General features: G+C 40.8%; 1 protein-coding gene across 1 annotated transcript; it reads right to left on the bottom strand.

Moving 5' to 3' along the window:
• Positions 1 to 303: 303 nt before the first annotated feature.
• hsbp1b (heat shock factor binding protein 1b) lies at positions 304 to 15,156 on the bottom strand. Its single transcript, XM_080186748.1, has 4 exons — positions 15,037 to 15,156; positions 8,530 to 8,596; positions 5,123 to 5,220; positions 304 to 1,941 (listed from the first exon to the last, which is right to left on the bottom strand). The coding sequence occupies exons 1-4, from the start codon at positions 15,079 to 15,081 to the stop codon at positions 1,930 to 1,932; spliced, it is 222 nt and encodes a 73-aa protein (XP_080042874.1). The 5' UTR covers positions 15,082 to 15,156; the 3' UTR covers positions 304 to 1,929.
• Between the last annotated feature and the right edge of the window lie 329 nt (positions 15,157 to 15,485).

Raw genomic sequence — 15,485 nt, 5'->3', positions numbered from 1 at the left:
TTTTAAATGTCAAGGTATTCTAAAGTACAGAATGCGTGTTCAGTTTATGATCAAACTGATCTAGACACCTGCTTGTTAGAAACTGCATGAAGAACCCATAAAAGATAAAAAAGGTAAAAAAAAACTTTTAAATTTTAAATAAGAGCCTGGAAATGTTGCTAAGTGTTTCTAAACTTCAGTCCAGGGAGATTTATTGGACATGTCTATTGGGGATAGATATCTAGAACGATGCAAACAGCAATTAACTTTAAGACTACGACCCGCAGCAGAGTAACCTGAAATAAATCAACACCAGAGTATCCATCACCTTTAGATCAGGTTGACCCTTGGACTAATGATTTACACATTTTATTACAATCTCCAAACATTCTGCTTAAACACTGGCTGGAGCTATGACAGGGAATGTCAACAGAAAGTCAAGAACATTGTAAAGTACCAGGCACTAGAAGTCAGGACCAAACAAAGTAAAAATAAAAGAACACTTTCTCTCACACACACTGACACACACTTTCTCACACTCCAATACGGTGACACAGTGGCTAACGCTGCTGCCTCAAGTCCAGGGTTCTGTTTTCAATTCCTGGATTGGATCACTATATGTGTGGACTTTGCACATTCTTCCCATGTCTGCATGGGTTTCCTCTGGGCTTTCTGGTTTCCTTCCATAGTCCAAAAATGTATGGGTTAGGTTTTTTCACCATGCTAAATTGCCCTTAGTGTCCTGGGATGCGTATGTTAGCAGGGTAAATATGTGGGGTTTTGGGAATAAGGCCTGGGTAGAATTGCTGTTGGTGCAAATTTGGTGGGCCAAATGGCCTCCTTCTGTACTGCAGGGATTCTGTGACACACAGACATTGACACACCATTTTAACACATACATAGATGTACAGAAGGTCAATTGTTTAATAACCAAAGTATGATGAGATAATCAGATCAATATATCTGCTCCAATTAAAAACCTTCAGCCTTTTTTTTAAATCCAGATTAATCGTGATCAGTCCCACCAGGTAAATTATGCCAGCACTTTTATCGCAGATAAGATTTTAAACGCATTCAGAAAAAACAATTTATGCTACAAAATCCTTTTTAAAAAAAAAGATTTGTATATGTGTAACAATTGCACAAGCAGCTTTGGACAAGTAATGAAACTTTTACCCCTTCACCATTTAGGATATCCTGTTACTAATAAAACCTATAAGTTGGTTATATTTGCTAACTCTTAGTATTTTAATTACATTGAAAAAACATATGGTGTCCACTAACAACTTAAGTACAAGCACCGACATCCTAGAGCAATCTCGCTTGATAAACAGTCATAAGACAATAAAGCCAACATTGAGAGTAAACCTACAACGACCACTGGCATATTATATTACCATTTTGAGCAAATCTACCTCGGCATCACCAGGTTAGTAACAGCTACAGAGTCCTTAGCAACAGGAGTTGCCCTGCAATTTTCTGTAAGACAACACTGGACTGGCTTCTGCACAGTATCAAAAGTAGGAAAATTGGGCCTTCATGGTCTTTTACTGAAAGTATCACATGACAAAAAACACAACAATGGCACAAATATAGTTTAAATTGGATCTTAAATCAACTTAATTTCAAAAGTGTTGTGAATAATTTAATGAAAAATATTTTTAAAAATCTCAGTTGTCAGAGAATGGAGTTTAATTAGCTACATCAAAATTGTCTTCTATTTGGAAAAAATTCAACACCTGGTACTCAATTTTTAAACAAGTTTACAATTCTCTAACGTATATTAAATTTTAAGCAATACATTTTCTTACAAAAGACAATTCAAATACAGCTGTTAATACACCCATTATTTTCAATATAAAAAATGCATTTTAGCACAGCACAAACTCTTGAATTAAGTAAATAAGCTGAATAGGTGTCAAGAAAAAGCCTCCCACTATCCTCTTCAGGTTACTTGGGAGCCTGTGGAAGGAGAAAACAAAAACAATATTAAATTGGAAAAGCACACAATGTTGCAATCACCCAAGTTCAAGGTGTTTACTATCATCGTAAGGGCCTCTCTCCTTTCATTCCCCCCATGTACTCTATGAGCAGTGTGCTTTTTCTGTAAAGTGTGCAAGAAACAGTACTTTTCACTGTATACCAATATATAATAAATCAAATTTAAAAGTCTAATTTACAATGACCAAATGTCACTTTTCATACTATTTGGGATTCCAGTTTTTTTCCTATTGCACTGGGGGTCCTCAAGTTTAATGATGTGGACACTGAAATAGTTACTAACTACATGTATCTTGATATTAAAGCAAATGATAGGTTGAATTGGAGGGAAACTAGACAGACGTTAGTTTATTTATTTGTGTCACAAGTAAGCTTAGTTTAACACCGCAATGACATTACCATGAAAATCCCCTAGTTACAACACTCTGGCGCCTGTTCGGGTACACAGAGTGAGAATTTAACATGGCCACTGCACCTAATCAGCATGTCTTTCAGATTGTGGGAGGAAACCAGAGGACCCAATGGGGGCCCACGCAGACATGAGGAGAACATGCAGACTCCACACAGACAATGAACCAAGCTGGGAATCAAACCCAGGTCTCTGGCGCTGTGAGGCAGCAATGCTAACCGCTGTGCCACCCTGCCACCCAGCTAAGGGGCATACAGAGTTAAAACTGCTTCAGAAGATTAAAATCCTTTCCAGTAGACACCACAATCACAAAAATCTGTTACACGACTGTAGCTGAGAGTGCTATGCTGGTCTCTCCTGGTCTTGAATTAGGAAACCAGACTCGATTATTGAACTAAGCAGAAGGCTATTTGATGAGCAAATCTTTCTTGACAAATTCTGCTTTCGAAAAATTTTGATGAAAAAGCATCATGAAAGTTGAAAATCGAGTCTTGTCGCAGCTTTGCTGTTGTATGTGTTGAGGGAGAAGGCTACAATCTCTCAGATACAGGTCAAGTTGGCTCTCGAAACAGTTTGTGTCCTTCTCTAAAAGGACTTTTAACAGAAGTTTGAGGAACCGATGAGGATATGTACTTAAGATGGGACTCTATCTGATTATTTCAATGCATTATAATAGTTTTTAATACATTATAATTAAGTTAGACCTCATTATTAATTTATGTAATGTTTTTAATGAATAAGCCATATATCCAAAGTTAATTTCAAGACAAAAAAGTGAAATTGAATTAGGTTTTACAGGAATAGTGCAATTTGTATCGCAGTTTCCCAGTAAACAGGTTTTACTTCCTGAAGATATTAATAGAAATGAAATATTTTCAAATGCTGATTCCTTTTGTTTTGTCTATTTACACCATGGGTGGGATTTTCCAGCCACACTCATGCCAAAACCAGAAAATCCCATCCCAGGTCAACGGATCTTTCCATGGTCCACCCCTTGCCCGTTCCAAATCCCATGGAGGGTAGAACTGGAAAATTCACCCTCATATCTACTTCCAGCCACCAATAACAATGCAAAACAACAAAAAGAAGAGGAGCATTGAAGAAGTGCACTTCAAGTGAAGCAATGGAGTCTTCCTCCTCAATCGCTCTACCACACTTAAAGTGGCATTTTATTTCCTATAACAATTGTCTTCAGTCTGTTAGTGCAAACCCTGCCCATTAATACAGCCTTGAACCTATTTTGGATACTGGAATTATTTCTGAGAAACGCACACTTTGGATATTTCTTTTATTGTGAGCAAGTTTCATCATGTTATCATTCCAAAAATATACACATTCCATGGTTGTTCTAAGCTACCATTTGTGAGAGATGCAAGAGCGGAAGAAAATTTAAATAGTGACAGACAATAAGGAAATTGTACTACTATAATGCACCCTTACTTCATTTCCATGCAACTTGGGACAGGACAGTTTCTAAACAATGAACTTGAGACGGAGAGACAAACAGTTACATCATGAACACATTCCAATTAGCTGATTAAAAAAATCTTATTCTTGCATTATATTAGATGCTGCCTTCTAGTCAACAGTTTAAATGTGCCTGCCACTGGACATGTAAATCAACTAGATCTGCTCTGCAGAAATTAAAATGGGTCAATATTTATTCTTTTAAATATAGGCGTATTTAATTCTGAATCCACATATCCCCATAGCTTCCTTTCTCAAAAGTTCAATTCCTTGTTAGAATACAATATTGTACTGATCAATTAACACTGTGGGGTCTGAACTTCCTCCCCATATCTGCATGGGTTTTCTCCGAGTACTCTGGTTTCCTCCCACAGTCTGAAAGACACACTGGTTAGATACATTGGCAATGCCAAATTCCCCCTCAGTGTTCCCGAACAGGTGCCAGAGTGTAGCAACCAGGGGATTTTCACAGTAACTTACCTGCAGGGTTAATGTAAGCCTACTCATGACACGCATAAATAGACTTAACTTAAACATTCCATCAGCTCAGTCAAGCAGGGCTATGAAGGAGAACCTAAAGAGTGAGTGTTACCTGGTTACTTAATCTCAATGGCATCACAGCTGACCCTTAGACCAAATATCTACATGTGCCTACTTTCAGCAAAAGTCATGAGATAGCAATCAGGAGTTATTTTATCCTTTCCCTACCTCAACCGTACTAAGGCATTTGTAACCTCCACCCATTCGGGCATGTTATCAAACATGGGATTTTCCTGCCCATGCAGCTCAGCAACTCACTAATCAAATTTACCCAGGCACTGGGACAAGCAGACATTTCCATGTCTATTATCTTTATAAATTCAGTTTATAACAGTGTTGAATTTCTGGTTATCTACTCCGTTTATAATTAAAGTCATAAAAGCCATAAAAACCCTTATATAATTTTCAGGCTCTAGCAGAACACATCTGACATGAAGGCCTTGGCACCCACGATACTAAATATATTAGTCAAATGCAATTATTTTGAATTATGGAAGATCAGTGCATTTGAGTACACAATGCATCCATCATTAGTACTCATTTGTGTCTCAAACCCCTCTAACTACTAAAATCTGTATTCATATCGAAAATCAAATAACTATAAAATTGCTATCGCTCATCAAGTCATTCAAAGGATTTCAAACTTGAAGGAAGGCTGGTTTATCAGATAAGTACAGGGGAAGAGAGAGCAAGTAAAAGAGTGTTTTTTAAATGTTTAACATTTACCTTGTTTTCTCCTCCTTCTATTTCTTCAACTCCTGCTTGCGTCATGAGGTCAGCAATGTTTTTCTCCAGGTCATCAATACGAGCACTCATCTCGTCAAGTGAAAGATGTCAAAGAAATATCATTCTTAACTTTCTTTGGGAAAACTGTATACTTCTCAGCAATGGTTAAAAATCTGCTCATTAAAAGTAATCGCTGTCAACATCCTGGGTGTTACCATCAACTAGAAACTAAGCTGGACTAGCCATATAAATACTGTGGCTACAAGAACAGGTCAGAGACTACATAAGAACATAAGAAATAGGAGCAGGAGTAGGCCATCTAGCCCTTCAAGCCTGCCCCGCCATTCAATAAGATCATGGCTGATCTGAAGTGGATCAGTTCCACTTTCCCGCTTTCTCCCCATAACCCTTAACTTCCTTGTCTGTCAAAAACCTATCTACCCGTGACTTAAATATATTTAGCGAGGTAGCCTCCACCACTTCAACAGGCAGAGAATTCCAGAGGTTCACCACCCTTTGAGTGAAGAAGTTCCTCCTCAACTCTGATCTAAACTGTCCCCCTCTTACCTTGAGGCTGTGCCCTCTAGTCCTGCTATCCTTTCTAAGCGGGAAGAATCTCTCTACCCCTACCCTATCCATCCCTTTCATTATCTTATACGTCTCTATAAGATCCCCCCTCATCCTTCTAAACTCCAACGAGTACAGACCCAGTCTATTTAATGTCTCTTCATAGTCCAATCCCCTCATCTCCGGTATCAGCCTAGCGAACCTCCTCTGCACTCCCTCCAAGGCCAAAATATCCTTGCGCAAGTGCGGAGACCAAAACTGCACACAGTACTCCAGCTGCAGCCTCACCATGCCCTGTACAGTTGTAGCAAGACCTCCCTGCTTTTATATTCTATCCCCCTCGCTATAAAGGCCAGCATACCATTTGCCTTCTTGATCACCTGATGCACCTGCAGACTGGGTTTTTGCGACACATGCACAAGGACCCCCAGGCCCCTCTGCACCGTAGCATGCTGCAGCTTTTCGCCCTTTAAATAGTAATCCCTCCTACTATTATTTCTCCTTAAACAGCACCTTCCATACCCATGATTACTACCATCTAGAAAGACAAGGGCAGCAGACAAACACCACCACCTGGAGGTTCCCTCCAAGCTGCACAGCTTGCCAACTTGGAAGTATGTCAAATTGCTTCACTATCGTTGGGTCAAGATCTTGGGATTCCCTCCCTCATGCACTGTGGGTGTAACTACGCCACATGGACTGCAGTGGTTCAAGAAGGCAGTTCACTAACGCCTTCTCAAGGGCAATTATGATTGGGCAATAAATGCTGGCCTTTCCTGAAATGAATAAAGGAAGTATTATCAGGGCAAGCAAAAAGAATACTCGATTTTCTGTGGAGGCCAAAAAGCTCTGAAATTCTATGGGCGAAACCAAATTCTTCCCCAATAATCTGCCTCAATAGTTTATTTCAGAATTTGTATGATGATTTCCACTTTAGCCATCAGTCTCAGAATTAGAATGCTAATTTATTGTCTACTTTGGGAAAAGGCTGTGCTACGAGCTCGTATCTATTAGAAATGAAATCAGATAGCCCAGTGTTTTCATTTACAACCTTTTACAACTGGTAAAGCTATTTTTTGTTCATCAGTCCAGACCGGATTCAAACCCAGATCTTAGGAATTAAATGTTCTATTTTGTACAACCAGAAAATTCCACATTCTACATGTTAAGAAACTCAAAACATTCTTAAATCAGGACTTAAAAAGAGAGCTAACGGAGCTACTAATTTTCACAAGAATGGTTGTCTACATAACACTAAGCCAGATGGCCATACCTTCAACTATTTACACTCTGCAACTTCCTCCTGAAATCCCTCTGCTTTGCAATCTCCCTCAGTGGCCAAGTTTTTGGTTACCCTTCCTAATCTCTCCTTCTTTAGTCAGGATCTGTGGAGCACCCGAGAATGTTTCTGAATGCTAACAGTGCTGTGTAAATGCATTTTTTCAAAGAAACCAGGCCTCAGCATAAACAAACAAGACAGGAATGAATGTTGTGCAAATAGCACTTTTTGTTAACATCATTTCAGTAGAGAAAAAAAAGCAAAAGTATGATGACTGCCTCTGTCATGTCCTTCATGGATAACTCCAACCTACTGATTAATGTATCCAAGACCGCCAGATATTGTTAAACTTAAAAAAATCTTCTGATGTCACCAAAGTAATTTTGGTACTACTGTAAAATCTAATAATACAAGCTGGTTTCAGTACATTCGTCAACAAGATGCTCTTATTTAAAGGGCAGAATGCTAGATGTCTAAGCTGCCAGTGAGCACAGCACATTGTCAGGCATTCAACGATATGTTATATTCAACAATACAATCAATCAGATGTTTAGAATTCAAATTTTAAGTGGGAGCACATTAAAAGTGCCAGTAAGCAGTGCATCAGTTCAGATATTGTATCAGTTATTGTATTTTTAACAACTGGATCTGTACTCAGTAGACAAAGTATCTTTATCCAAACTTCCTTCATGCCTTGCGAACAGGATGGGAACTCTGTGGGCTTGAATTACAAATACAAATCGTCAGCAGTACTGCATTCCTATTCACAATATATTGCTGTAGATGGGAAAGATTGTCACAGCTGATTCAACCAATCACAAAAAACATATTCAACCATGCAAATACATAATACTACCAGGTTGTGACTTTAGCAATGGTTGGGCAATCTTTACAATTGAATGATCACCACATGAACATCATCAATGAAGTTAAATCCGACTGTATTGTTTCAAAATGATCTCAGTCTTCTACTTTTGCATTTGATGAAAAACATCGTAAAACAAACAAGTTACTATCAATGTCATGTCGCCACAGTGTCTTCTTAAAAGCGGAATTTTCATCATCAGTACAATAATGTCACTCTTTAGCTGCAGAGTCCCTTCCAATGTCCCGTTTATATCAGGGAACTGCCTCTATTGCTGCAAACCTTCTCCAATGTCAGAAAGAAGAGAGTCCAAAAAGGCAATTAATGCAAGAGCATTGAGCTGTAGGGTTACAGCTGATAAAGGTCTTACCTTCAAAGGCAACCCCTTAACATAACTGATTTGTAAGGTCTTCTAGGGCCAAAATTATCATGTAGGTTGGGCATTGAAATCTGTACACAAAATCATGTTAACTTTTGCATGGAATTTATGCAAAATAAATTCCAAACAAAACTTCTAATTGAAGGCTATTGACTCACTTAAACTTTTACGTGCACTGCAAAATCAGCTTGAATTTGGAATCTGCAGCTCACAAGCATTAGTAGACCAATTAGACTGCTTTGAAACCCAATCAACTTCATCTCATGTTGTCAAGCATGTACACTTGAAACTTGATTTGTTTTTGAAAGCAAGGATATTTCTACCGATGATCTGGTCGGACATGGTCTGGAATTTGTCCTGCATCTGTTGGAGCAGTGTGGTAACCTGAAAAATACAAATGAACTATGCTTAACCAGCTCAAAGCTTCGAAAATATTGAAATTCTTTAATAAAACCTTTTGCACCAGTCAATGAGAGTGTAATATCTATAATTGCCTATTTTATACCTTTATTCAAAGCATTAACACATCATTAAATAATAAAAGTATTAACATAACGGGCGGGATTTTCTGGTCGCACACACTCCAATGCCGGAAAATCCCACCCAAGGTCATTGGAGCTTTGCAAGCTCCATGTCCTGCCCGCTACGAATCCCGTGACAGCTGGGATGGGAAAATTCAGCCTAACATCTTTGTATAATAATTGATGTGCAGACCTTAGGACACTGCAATATCCCTGAGTACTGCATTGAAATGTTAGCTTTGAGTATCAGCAAATCCACAACTGACAGACTCAGTCAACAGACACTGAGCCAAGGCTGGTGTACAAGTCAAACAGGGCCTATCAGCATTTATTTCTAAAAGTATTGGCATCCAGAACAGATGTATAGAAATCTTTGAACAATTAACAGAAAACAGATCTAAAGTACAGTGAATTTAATTTAAATGAATTTCCAAAAACACAAAAGTGTGTGCCAAGGATGCAGCATGTGGTGATACTTCTCCTCTTTCCACGCGGGTAGAGCAAATGATAAGGGTAAAAAGGCAGTAAAGTTGTGGCAAGTGAAGCTTCATGCAAGTCTTTACTGGAGCTGCTCTTATGATCTGGAAATTAAGAAAACAATATTGAAATTTGCTGAGTACCTCAAAATGGGGTGTAAAGCAAATTAGAATGCAGGATTGTGAAAATCAGCCAGAGGGCACAGATCGGCTCACAAGATGAACAGATAGATGGCACCTGCAGTTTAACGCAGAAAAACTGAAGCACTATATTTTAGGTGGAACTAGGAAGAAGTATTGCACTAGTGGGAAGTTACAAAAATAATTAAATATATTAAAAATTTTGGCCTTTAATTCAATGGTACTGGATTACAAAGGGATGGAAGTTAGGTTTTCCATATACAGCTTTGATTAGATCTCTTTAGATTACTATGTTCAATTCTGGGCCCCACAATTCCAAAGATATATTGGCCTTAGTTGGGCTTCAATGCAGAATCACTATAGCGATACTAGGGCTAAAAGGATGAAATTGTAAGAAAAGGTTGCAGAGAATGGGATGTATTGCTTTCAGTATGAAAGATTAAGTGGTGTTCTAATTGAGCTATTTATGATTAAAGTGTTCGAAAGAGTAGATAGAGAGAAACTTTCCTTTGCTAACACAGGAACATAGGAATTAGGAGCAGAAGTAGGCAAATTCAGCCCTTCAAGCCTACTCCGCCATTCAATCAGATCATAGCAAGACCAAGTGTCTTGAATCCACGTCCCTACCTGTGCCCCATGTCCCTCTTTCCCTTTTCTTATTAGAAATAAATCTATCTCCCTCTTGAAAACATTCAACAATTCAGACTCCACTGCGCTATGGGACAGCAAGTTCCACAAATTCACCACCCTCTGTGAGAAGTAGTTCCTCCTCATCTCAGTTTTAAATCTACTACCTTGCAACCTATACCTTTGACCTCTTATTCTAGATTGACCCATAAGAAGAAACATTAGGTTTTCATTTATTTTATCCACCATTTTAAAATTTTATATACCTCTATCATATCCCTTCTCATCCATTTAAACCCTTGCGTGGACAAGTCCAAACTGCTTACCTCTCCTCATACATCACCCCTTCATTCCTGGAATCAATCTGGTGAGCCTCCTCTAAATTGCCTCCAAGATCACCACATCCTTCCTTAAATAAGGAGACCAAAACTGGACACAATACTCCAGATGTGATCTCATCAACACCCTATACAGTTGCAACAATAGGACAGTGTAGAACAATGTTAGAGCTAGGCCTTTCATGGGTGAAGTCAGAAAATACTTTTTCACACAAAGGAGACTGGGAATCTGAAACTCTCTCCCAGAAAAAGCTGTTAGGACAAGGAGCCAACTTAAAATTGCAAAACTGAAACAGATAGATTTTTGTTCGGCTAAGTTGTTGTGGAATGAGGTGACATGGGAGTTAAAAAGGTTAGCCAATCAACTGAATGGCCTAAGCCTTTTCCCTAATGAATGGGCATAAATTTGAGATCACTGAAATAAAAGGAAGGTTCGGGGGAAAAAAAACATTCTGCACCAAGGATGAGTCAATACAGATAGCATAAGTCATTGTTGAAGAAGTGGCCATAAATTATTTGAAAAGGGCATTAGATAACTGTTTAAAGGGTGAGACTAAGAGACTTCTATTAGACTAAGTACCTTATGCAAAGCCAATGACTGATGGGATAAATGGCCTTTTTCTATGCTGGAACATTCAATCATTCTACAACTATATAAAGTGGAAATAAAATATTGCAGATACTGGAAATCTGAAAAAAAAGAAAATGCTAGAAGTACTCAGCAGGTCTAGCAGTGAGAGAGTCAGAGTTAATGCTTTAAGTTGATCGCCTTCCTGATGCATCTCTTTCCACAACCATGATGCTTGCCAAGCACTTCGAGTTTTTTGCTTTTATTATATGAAATGGGCTTTGACATCAGCATGCAGTCCAACGATTGGCCATGCTAAATTACCCCTTAATGTCTCCTTATTACTCAATGGAGTTACAAGGGGAAGGTCTGGGAGAAGGGTGCCGTCGTTTGTGCAGGCTTGATGGGGCGAATGGCCTTCTGTACTGTAGGGATTCTATGATTGAAAATCAATTTTGGCATGGGTCCCAGCTGCATGCTGGAGATGCAGGGTAAATGGGCAAACTTAATTTTCACACGTAAAGAAAATTGTAAAATAACATTTTGAATAGTATACAGAAAGGTAATAATAGAAATGAGTATTTTAAACTTCATAAGGCAATAAAGAGTTTGCAGTAGATTGAAGATCTAAATTTCTTTTCAGGCTGTTGAGTTTAATTTTAATAGCAGCGATAAAGCTGCCTCCATTTCAATAACACAGCATTTTTTTTAACCAATCACTGAACTTCAATGTTTCTAAATAAGGAACACAGCATCGGGTTCTCTTCAGGAGTTAACGTATTTTAATTTGTACAATACTTCAAAATGCAATACTTTGGTTCAAAGGAGAGAAAACGGCCAAATGATGGAAGAATTAGGCCAACTGACTGAATGCACAAATTGTAAAAAGCTGAAAGCTTGAAGAGACTTTTAACAATGGGGATAAAGGAACCAGGCATTGCAACTTATACAGGTAGTCCGGAAGGCCAACAGCGAGAGAATTGAAATCGCTGCAACCAAGGGTTAAATGCTAATAAACAGGATCTACAGGAGGTCAGAATCAGACGACACTCAACTTGGAGCTGGAATGGTAAGCTCAAGATGACACATTTTATACATAGGGTGACACAAAGCCAATTGGAGAAAGCAAGTTCTTAGGGAAAAAAAATGGGGCAGAGTATTTCAACAGCTCATCTTTCAGTAGGTATAATCAGTTATATTTGCAGAGTTCACTTGATCATATCTGCAACTTTACAGGACCCTTGTCAGACCCCACTTGGAGTACTGTGCGCAGTTCTGGTCGCCTCACTACAGGAAAGATGTGGAAGCTATTGAGAGGGTGCAGAGGAGATTTACAAGATGTTGCCTGGATTGGGAGGCATGCCTTATGAAGATAGGTTGAGGGAGCTAGGTCTCTTCTCCCAGGAGAGACGAAGGTTGAGAGGCGACCTGATAGACGTTTATAAAATGCTGAGAGGAATAGATAGGGTGGATCCTCGGAGGCTATTTCCCAGGGCTGAAATGGTCGCTACGAGAGGACACAGGTTTAAGGTGCTGGGAAGCAAGTACAGAGGAGATGTTAGGGGAAAGTTTTTCACTCAGGGGATGGTGAGTGAGTGGAATTGGCTGTCGTCGGTGGTGGTAGAGGCAAACTCGCTGGGGTCTTTTAAAAGACTTCTGGATGAGTATATGGGATCTAATGGCATTGGAAGTTACAGATAGTTCTACGGCTTGGTAGGTATAGATGTGATTGGCACAACTTGTGGGCCGAAGGGCCTGTTTGTGCTGTAGTGTTCTATGTTCTACATACATAAATTCAGATGTCATGTGTCAAACCCTTCATGTGATCAAATTTCCAGGAATACCTCCAAATGGAGCTGACAACTAGATAAAAGTGCAACAACTAAATGAGAAGTAAAGTCTACAATTTATAATAGAATATTTAAAAGCAATGTGAAAAAGGAAGGCAGACCTGAAACGCCATTTACTGTAAACATTAAATAAAGGCAAAAAAAAATCCTAGCTCAAATGCCCTATCAGAAGTGCTTTGTTTCTCATGCATATCTTTCACAGTTCATCCTTTTCTTGCCAAAGGTTTCCCTTCTCTCAATCGCATCAGAACAAGGCCAATCTGTATTTGGGTGAAGCTGGTTTCATTCTCCCATTAGGATAGGGCCAGCCTGTGTTTGGGGTTTGGATGAGGCTGCTTTTATTCTCCCATTAGGACAGGACCAGTCTTGTTTGGGGTGAAGTTGGTTTTCCTCTCCCATTAGGACAGAATCAGCCTGCGTTTGGGATCTGGGTGAAGCTGGTTTCTCTTCTCCCATTAGGACAGGGCCAGCCTGGGTTTGGGTGAAGCTGGTTTCATTCTCCCATTAGGACAGGGCCAGCTTGTGGTTTGTATGAAACTAGTTTGTCTTCTCCCATTAGGACAGGGACAGCTTGTGTCTGGGATCTGGGTGAAGTTGTTTTCATTCTCTCATTAAGACAGGGCCATCTGTGTTTGGGTGAAGCTGATTTCTGTTCTCCCAGTCCCCTTAGGGCAGCACAAGCCTGTGTTTGTGTGAAACTGGTTTGTCTTCTCCCATTTAACAGGGACAGCCTGTATTTGGGGACTTGGGTGAAGCTGGTTTCTCTTCTCCCATTGGGACAGGGCCAGCCTGTGTTTGGGTGAAGCTGGTTTCTCCTTTCCCTGTCCATTAGGAGAGGATGATGTCCTAATCCATTGGAAAAAGTCTGACAACACCAGGTTTTAGTCCAACCGATTTATTTGATAATAGACTCACAAGCTTTCGGGGTTAGCCCCTTCGTCAGAAGGATGGAGAGTTCTAGCCTCAGACAGAGCATATAAAGCACTGACAGTTTAGAGATTACTGATTAGAATGCGAATCCTTACACCTAACCTGCTGTTCAAGACCTGAAGTGGCTGACAATGTGAGTGGAAGGAGCACTGATCACAGGTTACAGAGATGTGTATTGTCTCCAGACAGTACAGTAAGTGAGGTTTTGCAAACCCAGGCAAGTCATGGGGGTTACAGATAGTGCGACATGAACCCAAGATCCCGTGCTGCACGACACACAACAGCGCAGAGTCGCTGAACAGAGACTGATAGCCAAGTTCCGCACACGAGGACGGTCTCAACAGGGATCTTGGGTTCACGTTGCACTATCTGTAACCCCCGTGACTTGCCTGGGTTTGCAAAACCTCACTTACTGTACTGTCTGGAGACAATACACATCTCTGTAACCTGTGATCAGTGCTCCTTCCACTCACGTTGTCAGCCACTTCAGGTCTTGAACAGCAGGTTAGGTGTAAGGATTCGCATTCTAATCAGTAATCTCTAAACTGTCTGTGCTTTATATGCTCTGTCTGAGGCCAGAACTCTCCATTCACCTGACAAAGGGGCTAACCCCGAAAGCTTGTGAGTCTATTATCAAATAAATCGGTTAGACTAAAACCTGGTGTTGTCAGACTTTTTACTGTGTTTACGCCAGTCCAACGCCGGCATACCCACATCATGACTAATCCATTGGGGCAGGGCCAGTCTGTGCTTGAGGTTTGGGTGAAGCAACTTTCCCCTCTCCCAGTCTGTTAGGACAGGGCCAGTCTATGGGTGAAGCTGGTCTCTCCTCATCCATTGGGGCAGGGCCAGCCTGTGTTTGGGTGAAGCTGACCCCTCCTCTCTGAATCCATTGGGACAGGGCCAGTCTGTGCTTGGGTGAAGCTGGTCTCTCCTCTCGCACTGGGGCAGGGTCAGTCTATGGGTCAAGCTGGTTTCTCCTCCTCCATTGGGTTAGGGCCAGCCTGTGTTTGGAGCCTGGGTGAAGCAGCTTTCCCTTCTCCCAGTCCATTAGGACAGGGCCAGTCCACGGGTGAAGCTGGTCTCTCCTCTCCTATCGGGACACGGCCAGCCTGTGTTTGGAGTCTGGGTGAAGCAGCTTTCCCCTCTCTCAGTCCATTGGGGCAGGGCCAGCCTGTGTTTGGGGTCTGGGTGAAGCTGGTCTCTCCTCTCCCATTAGGGCAGGGCCAGCCTGTCTCTGGGGTCTGGGTCAAGCTTCAGCCGGGGAGACGGAGTCAGGAGGGCTGAGGCCTGCTCTCAGCCACACAGCCTGAGTGAGGCTCCAGTCAAGCAGCTGCCCTCTCCGCTCCTCGCACACCCTCCAGCACACTCACCACGGCGGTCAGGTCCTGCACCGTCTTGGGGTCGGTCTCCGACATGGTTTCCAGTCTAATTGCTGGGCAGCTTGGTTACCACAACAAGCCCGACTCCGCCACACCCGCCCCACCGCCAGTGCCGGGATCTCGCGAGAACACAGCGGCTTCCGCTGCATCATGGGAATTGTAGTCCCCCACAGTGACAATGGGCATTGAAACTGGTTCATCATTGTCACCTGTACTGGGACACAGTGAAAAATATTGTTTGTTTTGATTTATTACTGTCAACTGTACTGGGATACAGTGAAAAGTATTCTTTGATTTGATTTATTATTGTCACCTGTAGTGGGATATAGTGAAAAGTATTGTTTGATTTGATTTAGTCTTGTCACCTGTACTGGGATACAATGAAAAATATTGTTTGCTTTGATTTATTATTGTCACCTGTACTGGGGTACAGTGAAAAG

This window comes from Carcharhinus amblyrhynchos, chromosome 4, assembly GCF_965287045.1.
Source record: "Carcharhinus amblyrhynchos chromosome 4, sCarAmb.v2.hapA, whole genome shotgun sequence".
NCBI lineage: Eukaryota > Metazoa > Chordata > Chondrichthyes > Carcharhiniformes > Carcharhinidae > Carcharhinus > Carcharhinus amblyrhynchos.
This window is presented reverse-complemented; position numbering and strand designations above follow the sequence as displayed.